This window comes from Seriola dumerili, unplaced genomic scaffold (genome assembly GCF_002260705.1).
Source record: "Seriola dumerili isolate Sdu_G_001 unplaced genomic scaffold, Sdu_1.0 BDQW01000226.1, whole genome shotgun sequence".
In the NCBI taxonomy this organism is placed as follows: Eukaryota; Metazoa; Chordata; class Actinopteri; order Carangiformes; family Carangidae; genus Seriola; species Seriola dumerili.
The window spans coordinates 3,638,451-3,654,976 of record NW_019174481.1 but is presented as its reverse complement, the minus strand read 5'-3'; the positions used below and the strand labels follow the sequence as shown (position 1 = coordinate 3,654,976).

Below are 16,526 nucleotides of genomic sequence, written 5' to 3'. Positions count from 1 at the left end.
TACAGGGGAGAACATATAGAACCAGTTGCATTGAGGTGATAAATTAAGTGTTGAACTAGTCCTGGTACCTTGGCTAGGAGTCCTTCCTGGCTGGCGTTGACCCCAAAGCGAGGGATGGTGGAGGGGGCGAGGCTGGGGCTGTGGGTGGCCTTCTTCACACCACTGATCTGGGACATGGGCCGCTTCTTCTTGTCCTTCTCCTTGGTGGGGGGAGACATGATGTCCATGTCATGTTGCTTCTCTATCAGATGGAAACAGACAAACTAGTAATGTAGATCAAAATTGTGCAAGCTCTTGATAAACCCGTCCACTTTCATTTGATTTGATTTACATGTAAAGGTATATACTGTATATGTTTATGTACAGCTTCTGTATTGTACAAGGTAGAGGTGTTTTACCTAGGAAGGTACTAGAGATGAACTCAGACACCTGGTTCCCTGAACGGCTGGTTTCTGACAGCTGGGTGAGCTCTCGGTTCAGCATCCTCTTGAACTGGGGACACAAACACACGATACAAGCATCCATGAGTCTGTGCTTAAAGTGAAAGTGATTTTCTGTAAAGTGAATCTTGACTCCCTGCTGCAGCAAATGTCACCCTGAATATGCTGAGGATTAAACTTTTCTGTAAAAAGTATCTCACTGTCATTTAAACACAGACAACCATTAGCTCTGCAGAGGAAACACATTAACGGAGTAATCTACCAAGAATGGTTATATCAACAAGACCTACTATGTCTGGAGCGCACATGTGTGTGTTGCACGTCACACACAGCACAGAAGCTAATGATTGGACACAGAAAGATGCATGACTGACTTTACTCACAAGTAGGCTGCACCCAAACAATCCATAAATCTGTGGAGTCTCAGAGAATCTCAACCACTAGTTGTTCACTTGTTCACACTCATTCACAAAACGAGCAACATGTGAGCCTGGAGCTGTCTCGCCCCCCTCCCACCCAGTTCTTCCCTCTCCCTTCTCTCCTTACCTGAAAGAACATCCACGGCACAGAGATTAAATAGCTCAATTCTGGCATTTCAGCACAAAATCAAGCATGGGAACAAAAATAAAACTGTGTGAGTGAGCTGAGCTTTCTGGTCGTCCTGTGGCACTGTCTGCTCGACAGAGAAACAGACAGCAGGGACAGTTTGTGCTCCTGCACTGTGCTTGCATGAGCAAAATCCACTGCAAGCAGGCAGTCCACGAGTTAGTGCTATGAGAGCTTTGATCAGTAAGAGCTGATCAGACAGGAAAAAAAACTGTTCAGCGGGTCCATGGAAGAACAAGAGAGTGGAAGCATAGCTGAGGGAATGCTGTGGGATGCGAGGATGCGAGGCAAAGAAGCCACACTCCCTCACTCCCCCTGACTCTCCCTCATTCACTCAGTTACTGCCTTCTCCTGTATGTGTGTAAACAGAGGGAGAACGAGGTACTCTAATCCCCGCCTCCTTCCAAAAATGCCTAAAAATAGCAGCCAATCAGGTGCTTGCTGCAGCAGAGGCTGGCAGAGACGGAGGTCCCTCATTGGCCGAGAGATGCACAAAGTAGGCGGGGCTGTGTGTGTCGGAGGCGGAGGTTGCGTGAGACACCATGTGCACCAAGTTTGAACAAGATATGAAGGAAAAGCTTTGAATGGATTGTGTGTGTGTGTGTGTGTGGGGGGGGGGGGGGGGGGGGGGTGATTTCATTCAAGTAGCCAAAAATACAAACAGAACACCCCATACCACAAAGATGTGGATACACTGACCATTATTATCATGAGTGTGATGATAAACAGAGAATAAATAAATATTCTTATACAGAAATATGCTCAAAGCTGGCTGCATAATGAAAACAATATGTTACTGTGGGAAAACATGCAAAAACAGACTGTGATGGCACATTACAGTCACACATTTTGGTGAGAAAAAATGAGTCAATTTTCCTCAGTTTGGTTAACCCAGCTTTATATTTGTTACATTACAGTTAAACCATGTTTTGGAGCTGATTCAAAATATTAAAAGATAATTATGATTGTCTCATTATGTGAATGAAGGACAGGAAGTCACAGTTTACTTTGTTGTATACTAAGTACCAAGTCAGTGTTGGTGAAAAACATTGTAAAAAATGTAAAAAACATTCTGAATGCGGTGTAATGAGCATTTCCTCATCTGAGCTGTTCAAGCATAAATTTTTTCAATGGTCCAGAGAGATCTCACTCTTCCTCAAAGACACTTTCAGGGGTCATTAGGGATCTACTCTAAACAAAACCCTTCGATAAGGTCATTGGCCATGCAGAAACGATGTTCGCTCCCATGTATCTGCCTTTGTTCCCAAGTGCCAGCATGGATAATTCTTCCCCACTGACTGAAGCTGCTCATTGACTGATCTGCAGCAATGGGGGGAGTGGGTGGGTGGTTGGGTGGGGTGGTTAGTGTGTATGTGTGTGTGCAGGGGGTCTTGCCTCCCACAAAACTCTGCTGCCGCCACGTGAGCGTGTGGCATGTGTAATGGTATATATATCCGAGTAGGCAATGTATGTGACAGGAGGCAAGGCGGGCGATGTACATGTATGTGATGGGAGGAAGAGTGTGTACGCGTGTGTTAGTATGAGGAGCACGTGTATGTTGTGTGGGCGGTCTAATCATGGAATCACATGAGCTCCGGGATCTCGTCTGAGAAAAGAGGAGGAGAGGAGAGGGATACGTGGAGGAAGGATGGAGGGGGTGGGGGGTGGGGTGGGGGGGGTGAGGGTGTGCCATTTCATCTTCATCTCCCACTACCTCATTCACATTTTTCTGCACAAGTGGGGGGAAGGGTGTGTCTGTAGGTCTAGTCTCTATATGCATGGTTGAAACCATCCCGCTCATTCATAGAATAAGCCTCTCTCCCATCGGATGGGAGATTCTATTCATATTTTCATGATGGATTCTCTGTATTAGTGAGCTTTCAGATTTGTTTAGGGATCAGTGGAGACTAACTGCACTTACAGCGTATCACACACAGTCCCCGGGCTTAGTGTTGTACTTGGAGCCCATTCTAATTTGGGCAGAAAACAGCTGTGTGGAGCCGAAGATTCCCATTATTAACATGCTTTATGTATTATTTTTATTTTCCATTCTAATAAAAATGCTGATGTATTTCATCTCAAAAGGGAAACACTACTTCAGTTAAATGACTGAAGTAGTAGAAGACTGTTGAATTTTGCCTGCTTAGGTCTCATCTGAAGCAGCCGTTGCAGTGACGTGAGATAGCAACAGTGCATCTACTGTAATAGGTTTTACTCTGTGATGAACATCAAAATATTTTCATATCATTTTTTATTGGAAATATGTTCTTGAAAATCTGCGAGCTTTGACCTCACTGAGTTCAGGGTCATCTACTGTACCGTGTTCATGGAGTTAGAATCTGACTACCTAGAAATGGCAACAAGATGCACATAACTTATAAAATCCTTCAGGGGGGTGAATCACAGTACAGATTAAAGTGAGTGCACTGCAACCTTGCATTGAACCTAGCTATATTAAATGTTGAACGGTGAAGCAGTGTGTATCTGCCTTTCATCCGCCTACAGGTGTGTATGTTCAGTGAATCCCTCTGTGGCCTACCCGAGTGTCTAACTGTGTTAGTGTTGTGTATTATGTTGAAGTACCTTGTTTGAAGCCATCTCGCTGACAGAGTGTCGAGTTTTCAGCGTCTCTAGTTGTTCCAAACACCAGTCCAGCTCATCTAGAGTCTCTATGGCCAGCTGCTGGTGAGGCTCCTCTGTAGCAGATAAACACAGGAAGGCATTATGGGGATGGATTCAGCTGTTAGAGAGCATTCACACACTGGTCAAATTTCAAAAAGAGTTTTAAACTGGAACTCAAATTGGGCTGTAAACTTACTGTTCTTGTTTGAGAACAACTGGTCATGAATAAATGTTAGATTTCATCAGTGAAGAAAGTAGTTTAAGGTACTTTACTTGAGTATTTACACTTTATACTAACTTTTCTTTTCACAGGTTTAGTACATCATGCTGATAAAACTTACATACTTTTAACTAAGATTTTACTTGTAAAGGAGTATTCTGACATTGCGGTATTGATACTTTTACTTAAATACATGATCTTAATACTTACCTCCACCTCACTTTAATCACTGTGATGTGTTACTACTAACCCAATTTACAAAGTTAAGCATGATAATGTTCTTGCTGTTCTGTGTGTTTCTGATCAATGTTGATTATAGGATATCGATTTGTAAAAAGCCTAATACCGGTACCGACCTGCAAGGCTGGTCTTGCACATGGATGGCGGATTGCTGCCTGAGGATCGCGTCCTGTAGACAGAGATCAACCACAGTCAGCAAGTACAAAGACATACTGTTACTACAGCAGGATTATACTCCTCAGGTGTGATGGTGAGATGCGACATTTTCTAAAAACCCACTTGCTGGCTGTGCGATCTTGCTGGCCGGTTATGACGGCAAAGTTACTTCGGACTGTCCTCAGGCTGGCGAGGACCTACAGGAAAGGAACAAGAGACTGGATGTATGAGTTGATCAAATATGACATACATGTACATCACATTTGTGACGTAATGAAACCACAGATGTCACTTCAGTGATAGCCTTAAATACTTGCACATGCCTTCACTTAATTCATCTTGAGCTACATCAAATTATTCGCAATATGAATCACAGACGAGCTTTTGAAATCAGACACTGAGGCTGTCATCCTCCTAGCTGAAGCGCTACACAGAGGCATTCCCCTCTCCCTTTCTCATGTTTTGATGGCATCACTGACACTCCTCTATGTCACGTCTGTCACCCCATCTGCAGCCAAACACTGACTCAGCACACGGAGAAAGCTCATGGAGTATCCGGTGTCCAGACCTGAACCATGTACATGCCTTATCAGCCAGCATGCAAATTTAAACAGCATGATCCAGCAGTATTGGATTTACTGCTTCTCTCTCGGTGTAAAGTGAGCACAAGTGTGACGCACATCCAACGTAAGAGCCAGGCAACACCAGAGGGACGACTGATCCTGTCGCAGGGCCAACATAACGCTAAGGGGCTGTTCCAGTGGAGCAGTAAAATACAGTCTGGTACCATCTAGAGTTTATCATTTTCTTTAAGACCTACAAAGGAATATAACTTCCAAAAGCTAGATGCAAAGGTTTCGGGAAAACTCACCTGCGCGAATGGTGTAACAATCATGTCTTCTGTGTGGCTGCAATACAGAACAGAACACACAGAAGGAACAGGCATCAGACAAAAGCATGAAACACTGACTAGAGGACCAATGTATAAACTTAATTTTAATAATGCATCTGTGTTAAATAAAAAAAGGCTGAACTTAACTTTGTTAAGACGAAGTAAATAAAAAGGAGGCATCACTTCTAGTTTTCTAAAACCTGAAGCTGTGCTGAGCTGGAGGACATAATTAGTTATCATATTTACTTGTCTGATGTCCTCATTCATCGCTCAGTCATCATTATTCTGTAAAAGTGTAACTATGTCAAGAAGCAAATATGTCATGCACTGCGTATAATAAGGTTGGTGAGGAAACGGACTGGGGTAGGTAGAAGGGTGGGTGATGTAGGTATGAACTGGTAAATACTCACAAGTAAATAAAACCACAGAGTGTGTTATCATACTTGGTTGGTTTTGATTAAGCATCACATGCAAAAACAAATCAAACAGAACTGGGTGTTTGAAGGGGGGGGGGGAGGGGGGGCGTCTAACAAGGGTCACAGGTGAGGTGTTTGATATTTTAGTCACGCTTGTCAGGAGGGAGGTGGGAAATGGCCATGAAAGCATCTAGAGGGAATGCAGGAGAGGACGTCAAGGGGACAGAGTCAGTGTTTTTATCTAATTCTTGTTTTATCATGTTCTTCTCACCGAGATGACAACCAGTTGACCTCCCAATGCTTCAAGCTTTCTTCCCTTTAAAAACAGATAGGCAAGAGTCGATGAGGACACCTGTGACTGCTTACTTTACAAACGTAAAGGTGTTTAGACAATATGAAGTGGAGGGTTGGGGGGAGAGTCTTGCTTGGGGACATAATTGAAACAAAAATAGGAAAAAAAAAATGAAACAACGAACAAAAAAAGTAGCCCCATCTTTCCAACGGTTTGCAGTCCCAGTGAAGCAGATTCCACATGCAAACATTTTGTGATGGAAAGAACAGCTGCTTGTAGTTTTGTTGTTTTTTTTCGAGACTTTAGATCTGACTGTGAATATTGCAGACATATGCAACATGCAGCATGTTTCAAAACTGGCTTTGAGATTGTAGAAATTGAAATACTGGGACAACAAATTCATCAAAAGTTGCTCAAGGTAGACCCTTCTTATCAGTCCTCCTGTCAGATATAAGCACATGCACAGAATAGATTTGAAACATCAGTGAACAAAGCCATGAAAGAGAGAGCACAGCACCTAAACTGAAGCCCTTTGGCTTCAGAGGTCTCTCTAGCAATCCAAAGAAAATGCCAAAGAGACTAGTTTCAAATTTGCAAATGAAGTTTGCAACTGTTTGCTGCAGCTTGTAAGGGAGCCAACTATTAAATCAGAGCACGGTATGAGCCCTCCGATGGAGAAACCTCTCCGCACAGGAAAGACAGACAAGTAGGGAAATACATAAACAGACATGTCTTTTTTTTGTTAAAGAGCGATTTGCAGACAACAAACACGTGTAATCTTACACTGGTATCAAAGCGTTAGCAAAGTCTGAGACATCTGATGCTACATTTGTGAATACAACTGTATATACTTAGATTCAGGAGTGGATATATACAGTATATTAATTCATCTTTACACCTAAAGCACAGTACATAAGACACTGCTGACACTGATTTAGAAGACTTTAGCTCTGCATGACTGAGGTTTCATTGATTGATTCATTGATTGATTGACTATTCTTAGGGGTGTAAATGAAGGAATAAATCAAGGAAAACATATTTTGTGTAAAACCTATTCTGCTAAACACACAGCAGCACATAAACCATTGTATAATATGCATTAGAGTGGCTCATGTTCACAAACAAATACATCAACAGTATCGCCGCGTGGAGCAGCTGGGTTGGAAATGAACTTACAGGTCACTGGCAGTGGAGGAGTTTCTGGAAGGACCTTTGGGTGAAAGGTCAAAGTCAGAGTCAGAGCGGTACAGGAAGGATTCCCGCCGCTGGCTGTGGGGAAAGTTGGCCTGTATGACCAGACCAGATCCAGGGCTGGCCTGGGGGTCGAGGGGGCTGCGGCCCACCGACAATCCATTCTCCACATCAAAACTATGGAGAAAGAGAAAGTGAGGGAAGTTATTGAGGCTAGATGACAAATCTCTGACGTAAAAACAAACATGCATGATTTTGGAAAGGAAAAAAAAGAAGCATCCATCCATTGTAATTGTTTATAGCGTCAACACTGTGATTAAAAAATACATTGAGTGACTGGTCATTACAATTTGAGCTGCTACTGTGGTGTCCTCTGGAGCAAATTAGTTTCAGTGATTGCTGCAGGCACTAAGAATGTAATAGTGAGACAAGTAAACGGATCAATGAGGACAAATTCATAGACTTCAGATTTCAACTGGTGTCACCAAAATTGTTAGAGACTGTTAGACTGTCCAATGGACTCTCTTGAAAAGGTAGACATAGTAGAGTACAATCCCAGTCTCTACTCCAGATAAAAGACTGGTCCCTGCTCCAGTAACAATGAAAGGGAGAAAATGAATATAAAATACAATACTCCACATCTAAAAATACCTCAAGCTTTCATCACTGGGTAACAACATTGAGCCATTTTTATCTCTTGAACAGGAAATAGTGTAATTTAGAAGGAAGTGTAACCATTATAAACCAGTAAAGACCACAATAAGAGCTAAAAGTTACAGATATAAGAGGGCGACAAAAAGGATATGACAGTGTGAAATATGTGGGAATGCCATTATCAAATCTGATCTGATATATCCCACAAAGTAGACTAAAATCAGAGCTGTGTTCAAATTTATCTAACAATGGGTGATAAGAAAAAAACCCCCCAACAACATTACACTGAAACCACAATGAGTGGGTGTTGAGAGCCACAGACAGTGAATGGCCTTTAATCCTGATGGTTACATGTGTGCCTTCCTGCTGTAGCTGGACTGATCATTAGGATAACATACTTGAAATGAATAGTGAAAACAAAACTGTTACTGTGCACCTCATTAAAAGTGTAAAGTCTGTGTGGCTAATGTCATGCAGGTGAGGTATGAGTGTGAATATCCAGGGGAGGTCTGCATGTGTGTGTGTGTGTGTGTGTGTGTGGTGAGGGACTGCGAGTGAACAGCCCGTATAAAATAAGCATCAGCGTATTGACGTAGGGTCATGTGAGTGTGAGTCTAAAAATAGCCCGGTGTTCAGGTGAGGAGGAGTTCCTCCTGATCAAACACGATCCGACTATGGAGAAAAACACCAAATAAAGGCAGAGAGAGGCCCTCCTTCACAGTCTGGGCACGTTTCTGCCTTGATCCACATCTCTATTTTCCCACAGCCCCTCTGCTGACATGTGAACCCGGAGAGACTCTGTCAGGCTGCAGCCCCGCTTAGCAACACGTCTTCTTTTCTTAACAGTCTGAGGAACTCCAGAGTAGAAATCCACGCTTTGGAAAAACAACCAGAACGTGGAGGATTTTGGATGGGCAGATGCTAAGCCACACACTTGATATTTTTCAAATAAATACAGCAGGGGAAACGATATTCAAAAATAAAAATCTCTGAAACCCAAGGCAAACAAAAACTGGAGTTTGGGGTACAGGAGTGGTAGATAGAGATGTCTGTTGATGATAAGTGTGGGAAATAATAAAACACAATACCAAAACACCATTACAGTCACGAACACATGACAAATTTCGGGCCAGAGCACTGAATAACACAGCTCTAAATGCACTGTGCAGCCGTGTATGGTCTATATATTACAGCCTGTAGTCTAAACACCACACAAGAGGAGTCCTCTATCACAGCAGACATTTCGTACTTGAGCACATTAAGGGTTTAGTCCCATTAAGCGTCCCAGTAAGCCATGCTAATAAGCCAATATGCACAATACCAAAGCTGTGAAACTGGCAAACCTAAATGGAATGCAGCCCTCGTTAATGTCATTAATTACACCTGTGCGTTTCATACTATCACCTGCATGCAGGAATTTGTCTCTACTGGCATTCTGCAGTTCAGCCCTGATGGCTGTAAATCATTCAGCAGATACCTCAGTGTCAATGGGTAGCATTAACTGCTGACACAATTACGAGACCAATTGAGTAGTTGAATGACAAGTAATTCATAAACAGCAATTTTTATAAATGATTAACTGCTCAGGTAAGTATGTGAGGAGTCGCTACTTTCCTGTACTTTATAACATTTTAAATGGAATATGTTTTGGTTTTGGATTGTTGCTCTGACAGAACTAATAACTCTAACGTAACCTTTGGCTTAGGAAACTTGTTGCGACATTTTTCAGTATTATATGCCACTTCATAAAGATTCAGTACAATAAATAATAGATTAACTGGTAGTAAAAACAAGACTAAAAGTTTATTACACTGGCACAGCAGAGCTAAATGCTAACAGGAGCATGGTAAAATTCTCACAATGGCAATGCTAACATGCTAATGTTTAGCAGGTGTAATGTTTACCATGACCACACCAAGACTTGCTATTTAGCACACAAAGCAGCTGAGGTTGATGGAAATGCAATTAGTCTGACAGTTATTTGGTCATAAACCAAACCGCAGCAACTTTCCCCAGAAGCCAGGAACCTTTTGAGGAACTATGTGTGTTTCGACCACAGAAACCAGGGTCTAAATTTAGTTCCGGGGTAATTGATCGACCCCCAAAAAAATACCTGGTCCGGGGGTAGTACTTTCCAAAGGTTCAGGAACTTTGGGGGGGTGTGGTCTGCAGTGCTGAACATTTGTGACTGGTAGAGTACACGCTGCATTTTATTTCACCCGTGATGTTTAAAAGTCCGCAGCGAGAAAGCGAACACATTTCCCACACAGCAAACCGGGGGGGGGGGGCTGAAACAAGACTTCAAAAGAATAAAGGACCACAACAACCAGAGTGGCTAGACTTGCCACCTGTAAAGTATAATATGGGATCATCCTGTATTTGAAAATAAAATGCTGCGTCCTGTATGAATGAATAAGGGACGCGAATTGTCCTTTCGTTCATATTATGTCCCCAAAGTGCTGTGAATAATGTAATGTCAAGAAATAATTTTTCATGATCTTCCCGGGACTTTAGGCTGCGGTGGAAACGCAGACAACAATGGACCACAGGAACCTCTAGTTCCTGAAGAAAAGTACCTGGAACTCAATGTTCAAAAAAGTACCTGAGACTAAAAGTACCTAGAACTAAAAGTTCCAGGTACTTTTTGGTTGAAATGCATCTTAAAATTCAAACCCGATGAAGGTGCTATGTGGAAAGTACCAAATTTCATGGTAATCCACACATACAAGAGTTTTCAAAATATTTCACTCTGAAACTGCAACTGTCAATCTTAAGGTGGAATCAGGGGAACACTAAAGTCATTCAGTCAAAGTTTGGTGCCATTCCATCCAAAAGCGGTGGACTGATTGATCAGTGCCATTTTTGGAGCCATGCCACTAGCTTTCATAGCATTAATACATAAATTTGATTTCAAGCAAAATACAGCTCGAACAGTAGGAATGCACCAACTGCAGCATGTACAAATCCCATTCATTGCTCTTTCCTGTTACCCTCCCAGGATGCTGCGTGAGAGCTAGACATTGGTGTGTTACTGGCTATTACGTAACTCCAGCCGAACAGAAGCCCCCATCCCTCCATTCATGTGACAGATTCAGACTTACTGACTGCGCTATACATAGCCAAGGAGAGGAGTCGAGAGGATAGGAGTGGGAGGGAGTGGGGACAGCAGGGTAAAGGGGGGTAAGAGAGAGCTAGGCTGAGGTAAAATAGGGCAAAGAGAGAGCGAGTGTAAATACTATTTCAGAGGAAGAGAGTACAGCCTGTTCTGAGACATGTACATGAGGACTTTTTGGTCTTAACTGCACTGCACACTGTGTGACTGGAGCTGTTTGGGTTGAGTTGGTGGGGTGCGTGCCTGCAAATGTACAAATGTGTATTTAACCATGTATTTAACCTTGTATGTGTGTGTGGGGGCGTTGTGTCACAGGTGTGGATGAATCAGTTTTGATAGAAAAACGGGGAATTTATGTGTGTATTAATGTGCATCACAGTCATGCAACGTGCCACCTTACACACCTATAATGTGTCCATTTTGATCTGTAAGCACATGCATCCCTGTTACTACAAGAGCACATGTAGTCTCACCCACTCCTCACTCTTTAACTCTCCCATTCTCTCCATCTACCTCGATCTGTCCTCTCTAATGATGCTGCACCCCTGGCTGTTCCTGCGTGCTCTGACCATAAACCCGTTTCTATTTTAGTTTCTGCACCGTGCTTCTGTCTCTGTGCAGCTAATTTTAGCTGCACAGAGACAGAAGCGTGGGGGAATAGACCGAGAGAGGCAGCGATGCAGCTAAAAATAGCTTTTCAGGTAGAATACAGAGTTCTCCCCCTCCCCTGTCTTCTCCCGCTGCATCACAGAGCAGCAGATTCTTCCCTCCATTCATGAATATTTATGGAGAAGTTTCTATTTGAAGCCGATGCCAAGCTAAAATTAGATCACAGATCAAAATATCGCCCACGTCTTTCCCTTGCTGCTATTTCACTTCCAGTTTTTCTCCTCTTTCTCTCTCACTCTGCTGAGTTCAGTGCAGGGGAGTGAACACAGACTCCTGACTTACTCATGACACTGGACTATTTATCTTTTATTTATACACACTCAGACACAATACTATCTATTCTTGCAACAATGTGAATGTCTCACATGATTTCCACTACTACAATTACAATGGTTTCCCTCTGGTATGTATAAATCAGATGTAATGAATAATAAACATGGTTGCATGAACACTCAGTAGTTGCCAAGGCAACTACTGAGGGGGATCCAAATAAACAATAAATTGAAACAATAATTCAACAACACATACTGTCCTTGTGAAAATTAGTTTTTGTGTCAGGGAGGTGTTGATTCAATTTTAAGCCAGTTTTTTGTTGCTGTTGGAGAAATGCATCAGATGTGTATTAGATGTGTATTTCATTATGTTTCCTGTGGTGTTATGTTGTGTACCTGCTGCATCTAGTCACATGAGGAAAATGTGATTAGATGAGATGGTCTTTCCATTAAATCACATGGAAAACAGCTGAATTACAAATAACAATACCATTCTTATTTAGGTTTTAAATGGTTTTCATATGGACTTGAGGGAAGTTTCTGTAGTTATGGAATTCATGTATTACTATATGTACATTTTAGATTCAAACTGAATAATGGTAGTTGTTTATGTTTTTACTGCAGGGGATGATGATGGAGTGAACATGCTCCTAATGTGAAACCAGAATCTTCCATTGTTTTTTGAACACCTCCATTGTGCAGTCTTTAAGCATACAATTTACCAAATGTATACTAAATATGTCAACTGTGGCATTTTGTGTTTTTAAAAGGTCAAAGGTCAGCGTTCAGGCTTAGCGTGCACTTCGTCCGGACAGGAAGCTCCCACAGAAGCACCCTGGCTGTTTGGATGGTCGGTCTTCAAAAATGACTCCATTGTCTTTGTGTCTTTCACATGCCAGCCAGTCTCACCCTCCCACCCACCTCTTCTCACCTCCCCTCACACCCTCCTCCCTCTCTCCTTTTCTCAGCCTCAGCCACAAGTGACAAAAATAAAAAGAACAAACAGAATTTTTAAAAAAAATCCTCCTGCTGAGTGGGAGGGTGCTGTTTAACAATATACCAGATAAACTTGTTGGCGAGTGATGGCTGATGTGTGTAGTAGGTGCTGTCTGGGGAACTGAAATGAATCTGTTCAGTTACTCTGAGGAGAGGGGCCCTCTACTGGCTGTGGGTGGGACTGCAAGAGCTGGGCAATCTGTAAATCCCACTGTTAAGGATAAAAAACTGCCCAAATTTGCTTCAAATTTCCTTATTTTTTATCTAACTGAATACATTTTATTTCTTTTATTCATAAACATGTTTTTCTTTTCATGTTGTACTATTTATTTTTGGACAGAATTTTGTATTTTCTGACATTTTCCTGATTAACCGATTAATCACTTTGTCTAAAAATGTCAGAAAATAATGAAAATGCCCATTAGAATCAGCCAGACCCAAGTGTGTGTATTACATTAATGAAACTAGCCTAATTAATGTTAACAACCCGTAGCTCCATCCTGAAAGTGAGCTGAGCAGCAGAACATCTGAAATATTGATTATTGGTTGATATTGATTGTTGTGACATGGTGAAATAACAGCTTGGACAAACTGGCCTTTAGACCTACATTTTCACACGTAACTTGTTCCAAATACTCTGAGCTTAATGAGCTCCGAATATGGATCACGCATAAAAAGAGGGACTCTCCTGCATTTAACGATCAGTTCACTCGCGGTCGTACTTCACAAGTATTATTAGCTTCATGTAGTTAAAGTATCAGCAGTGAAAGTACTGGTTCTGCGGTAAAATGTCCCCTGTGACTGATCTATAACTGAATATGACACTATTAGATTGTTAATACTGATATAGGGATAAAAAAGAAAATATATATTTTTCAAAAATATATGAAACTAAATATGTTTATTTTTCTGACTTTTCTCAGTTTCTTTTTCTTGTGAAATACTGGATACTCTAAGCTCTCCAGGCCTCCATTACATCAAACAATCTTTAAAGATAAAAATAATCTTTGCTCACAGCTCCAGTCACGAACTGTGATGAGTGTTCAGAAACCAGGAAGGTTGGGAACCATGGGAGTAATTACTGTGAAGCCAACACAAGATGTGATCAATCACTCAGTCAGTCACACGACGGTGCTTGTAGTCAGATTATACTTAATGATGTGTCTGCTGTTACTTAACCACACTTCCTCTTTAGAGCTCACTACCAATGATAGGCGTCTCTTGTTAGCCGGTATCTTGTCTTGATGGAAAACGACATGAGGTCAATGTGAGATGTGAAGGACTTAGGAAAAGACAACTAGCATTGGTAATGAGTGTAGACTGATGATGGAAAAAATGAATTTGAACCATTTTACCACAAGGCTGCAGGAAGTGAAGGATCTGAATATTTTCAAAATGCACTGTAAATAAAAGAAATAAATAAAAAAATACATTTGAAAGAAATTCCAACACAGTAATCATTTCTGTCTCATGATGATTTGTGTCTCCTGCATTTGCTGTCAGTTACCAAATGTCTTAGTTTCTCCTCATTCAGCTCAAGTCCCAGTGTCTGCACCATTACACATAGACCATCTTTCTGCACTGTCCATTGCATTATTTTATATTGAGTCAAAGAGGTAACCATCAGTTTCTCTAAAATAATTACTTGAAAAACCCAGACAGTCATTTAGAAATGTTTACATTTATCTGAAGATATTTCCAAAAATCCCAATGATTCTTTAACCGTCTGGATGGAAAAATATTGCACCTGTACGATTAAAAAGATTTTTAATTTGTTTCCCAAGTTGAGCCTCTGTTTCAGAGCCAAAACAAAGATAGCAGCTTGATAGCTACCTGGATAGGGCACAGACTTGCAACTTAAGAAACACATTAAAAACGTTTTATTGTGCAGAAGATGGAGTATTTTTTCATCCAGATGGTTCGAAAGGTCTTTGAGGATTTGAATATACCTTCGGTTCAAAGATTAAAATAACAAAATTCTCATTGAGCCAAAAGGACTTGATCAGTAGAATTTCCTACATTAAACCCCTGTGATAGTCTGGTTTGATCACAGCTGTGCCGTCTCACACACACACACACACACACACACACACACACACACACACACACACACACACACACACACACACACACACACACACACACACAATCATGCTGCCCAACACCATGAGGAAACATCAGCTTTAAAACAAATAAAGACAGCTCAGACCTGACTTGCCAACAGTATCACAGTAGTTTGTTTAAGTTAATGACCCTGTGCATAAAAAATGGCACTGTTATAGCCTGATCCATAAATCCATGTCTGAAATACTGTGTGTACTTAAAGTGCAAGCATGCACCCCCCTCGCATGGACAGACATCAGTATAACAAATCACACAGCAAATAATAACGTCAATATGTGTACGCTGTAAACTAGTGTTTCTAACTGGTTTTGAGTTTGAGCCTGTTACTAACCGATCTGAATGTAAACTAATACTTTACTTTCATCATTTGCCTCTGTGCATATTAACCCCCTTAGCGCCTGATTGATGCAGACAGAACAAATTAGTGTTAAATGTGACATTCAGGTTGAAACATGCACAAATGAAGAAGCAGTCCTCCAGAACAGAAACTGAACTATTTGGTTAGTGCCGGGGTTCGATAGTGTTTAATCGAATCTGAATGCAGTATGCCCCTTCTCTAGGACTGGACGTGGTTAAATAGATCCATCCTAATTTGGCCCTCTGCATTCGCACACTGGGCTTCATTCAAATCTACCTCAAAGGCGCCCACACATGTACATGGACAGACGCACTCACACACATGTATATACACACACCTGATTACTTTCTCTAGTCTAAAGACCAAACTGGAGCCAACATTCCTGGGCATCATAAAGCCTTTTACACAAAAAAAAAAAAAAAAAAAAAAAAAAAAAAAAAGCATAAAGAAAGAAAGAGGTGTGTTACAGCGTTTGTTATTTAAGTGGCTGGCTGGTAAGAAGTGTGATTGATGGTAACCTGTCAGTGGCCCTGATACTCGACACCCCGCCTGCGTCACCGCCTGTCACGGCAACGTCAATCCCATCTGGGGAGCATTAAAATACAGGAGCTACGGGGCAGAGCGAGAGAGGGAGAGAGCGAGAGAGGAGATAGGCCTGTAAACCAGGGCAAGCTGTCATCTGAACCTTCATTCATCATTCCCAAGCCTTTGCTGTGACACAGCCAGAGGTAGAATTAGTTACACCAGAGCCGACTTGCAGAACTGGCTCAGCCATTTATTCAAGAGACATTTAAAAGAAGGCAGAGAGCATTTATTACATGTAACACAGATCTCATCTAGTGACGCTTGAGAGTATTGGATTTCCTTTGATCATTTGAGATCATTTCTATTTCGTGACTATGAGTCCGTTGAAAGAAATCGGAAGTAAATAAAGATCTGTGAAACAAAAGCAGCAAAAGTGTAAAACTCAAACTTCTTTTTTTTTTTTTTCCCCCTGCTGCGGTTTAAGAATTATAATCTAGGCTGTATGTGTCTGTGCTGCATCTGCACATGACACATGAAAGATGTTCTGGAGCAAACCGGGATTAGGATTGGCTTAATGAGACCACAAAGTTCACACCAGCAGCTGCGAGTCCACACCCTGCAGCTCAACACACACAATAAAGTGAACCATGGATGAACTACGGAGGTGGTCAATATGGCCAGACTTTAAAAGTACACTTGGAACAGTTTCAAATTCACAGTGACATTTTCTGCGTGTGAATT

The 16,526-nt window shown here is 41.6% G+C and overlaps 1 protein-coding gene across 4 annotated transcripts in view; it reads right to left on the bottom strand.

The window, feature by feature from the left end:
• The window catches only part of LOC111228999 (cAMP-specific 3',5'-cyclic phosphodiesterase 4D-like), a 51,395-nt gene that overhangs the window by 5,277 nt on the left and 29,592 nt on the right, over nt 1–16,526 (bottom strand). For 2 of the 4 annotated variants that reach the window (XM_022755144.1, XM_022755143.1), the window contains exons 2-9: nt 7,061–7,252; nt 5,864–5,908; nt 5,156–5,192; nt 4,408–4,481; nt 4,245–4,297; nt 3,630–3,742; nt 399–492; nt 69–241 (exon numbers count right to left, since the gene is read on the bottom strand). In XM_022755144.1, coding sequence (XP_022610865.1) covers nt 69–241; nt 399–492; nt 3,630–3,742; nt 4,245–4,297; nt 4,408–4,481; nt 5,156–5,192; nt 5,864–5,908; nt 7,061–7,252 — 781 coding nt within the window. Of the gene's footprint in view, nt 1–68; nt 242–398; nt 493–3,629; nt 3,743–4,244; nt 4,298–4,407; nt 4,482–5,155; nt 5,193–5,863; nt 5,909–7,060; nt 7,253–16,526 lie in introns of those variants that run through there. The other 2 variants (XM_022755145.1, XM_022755146.1) reach the window with 2 other exon arrangements.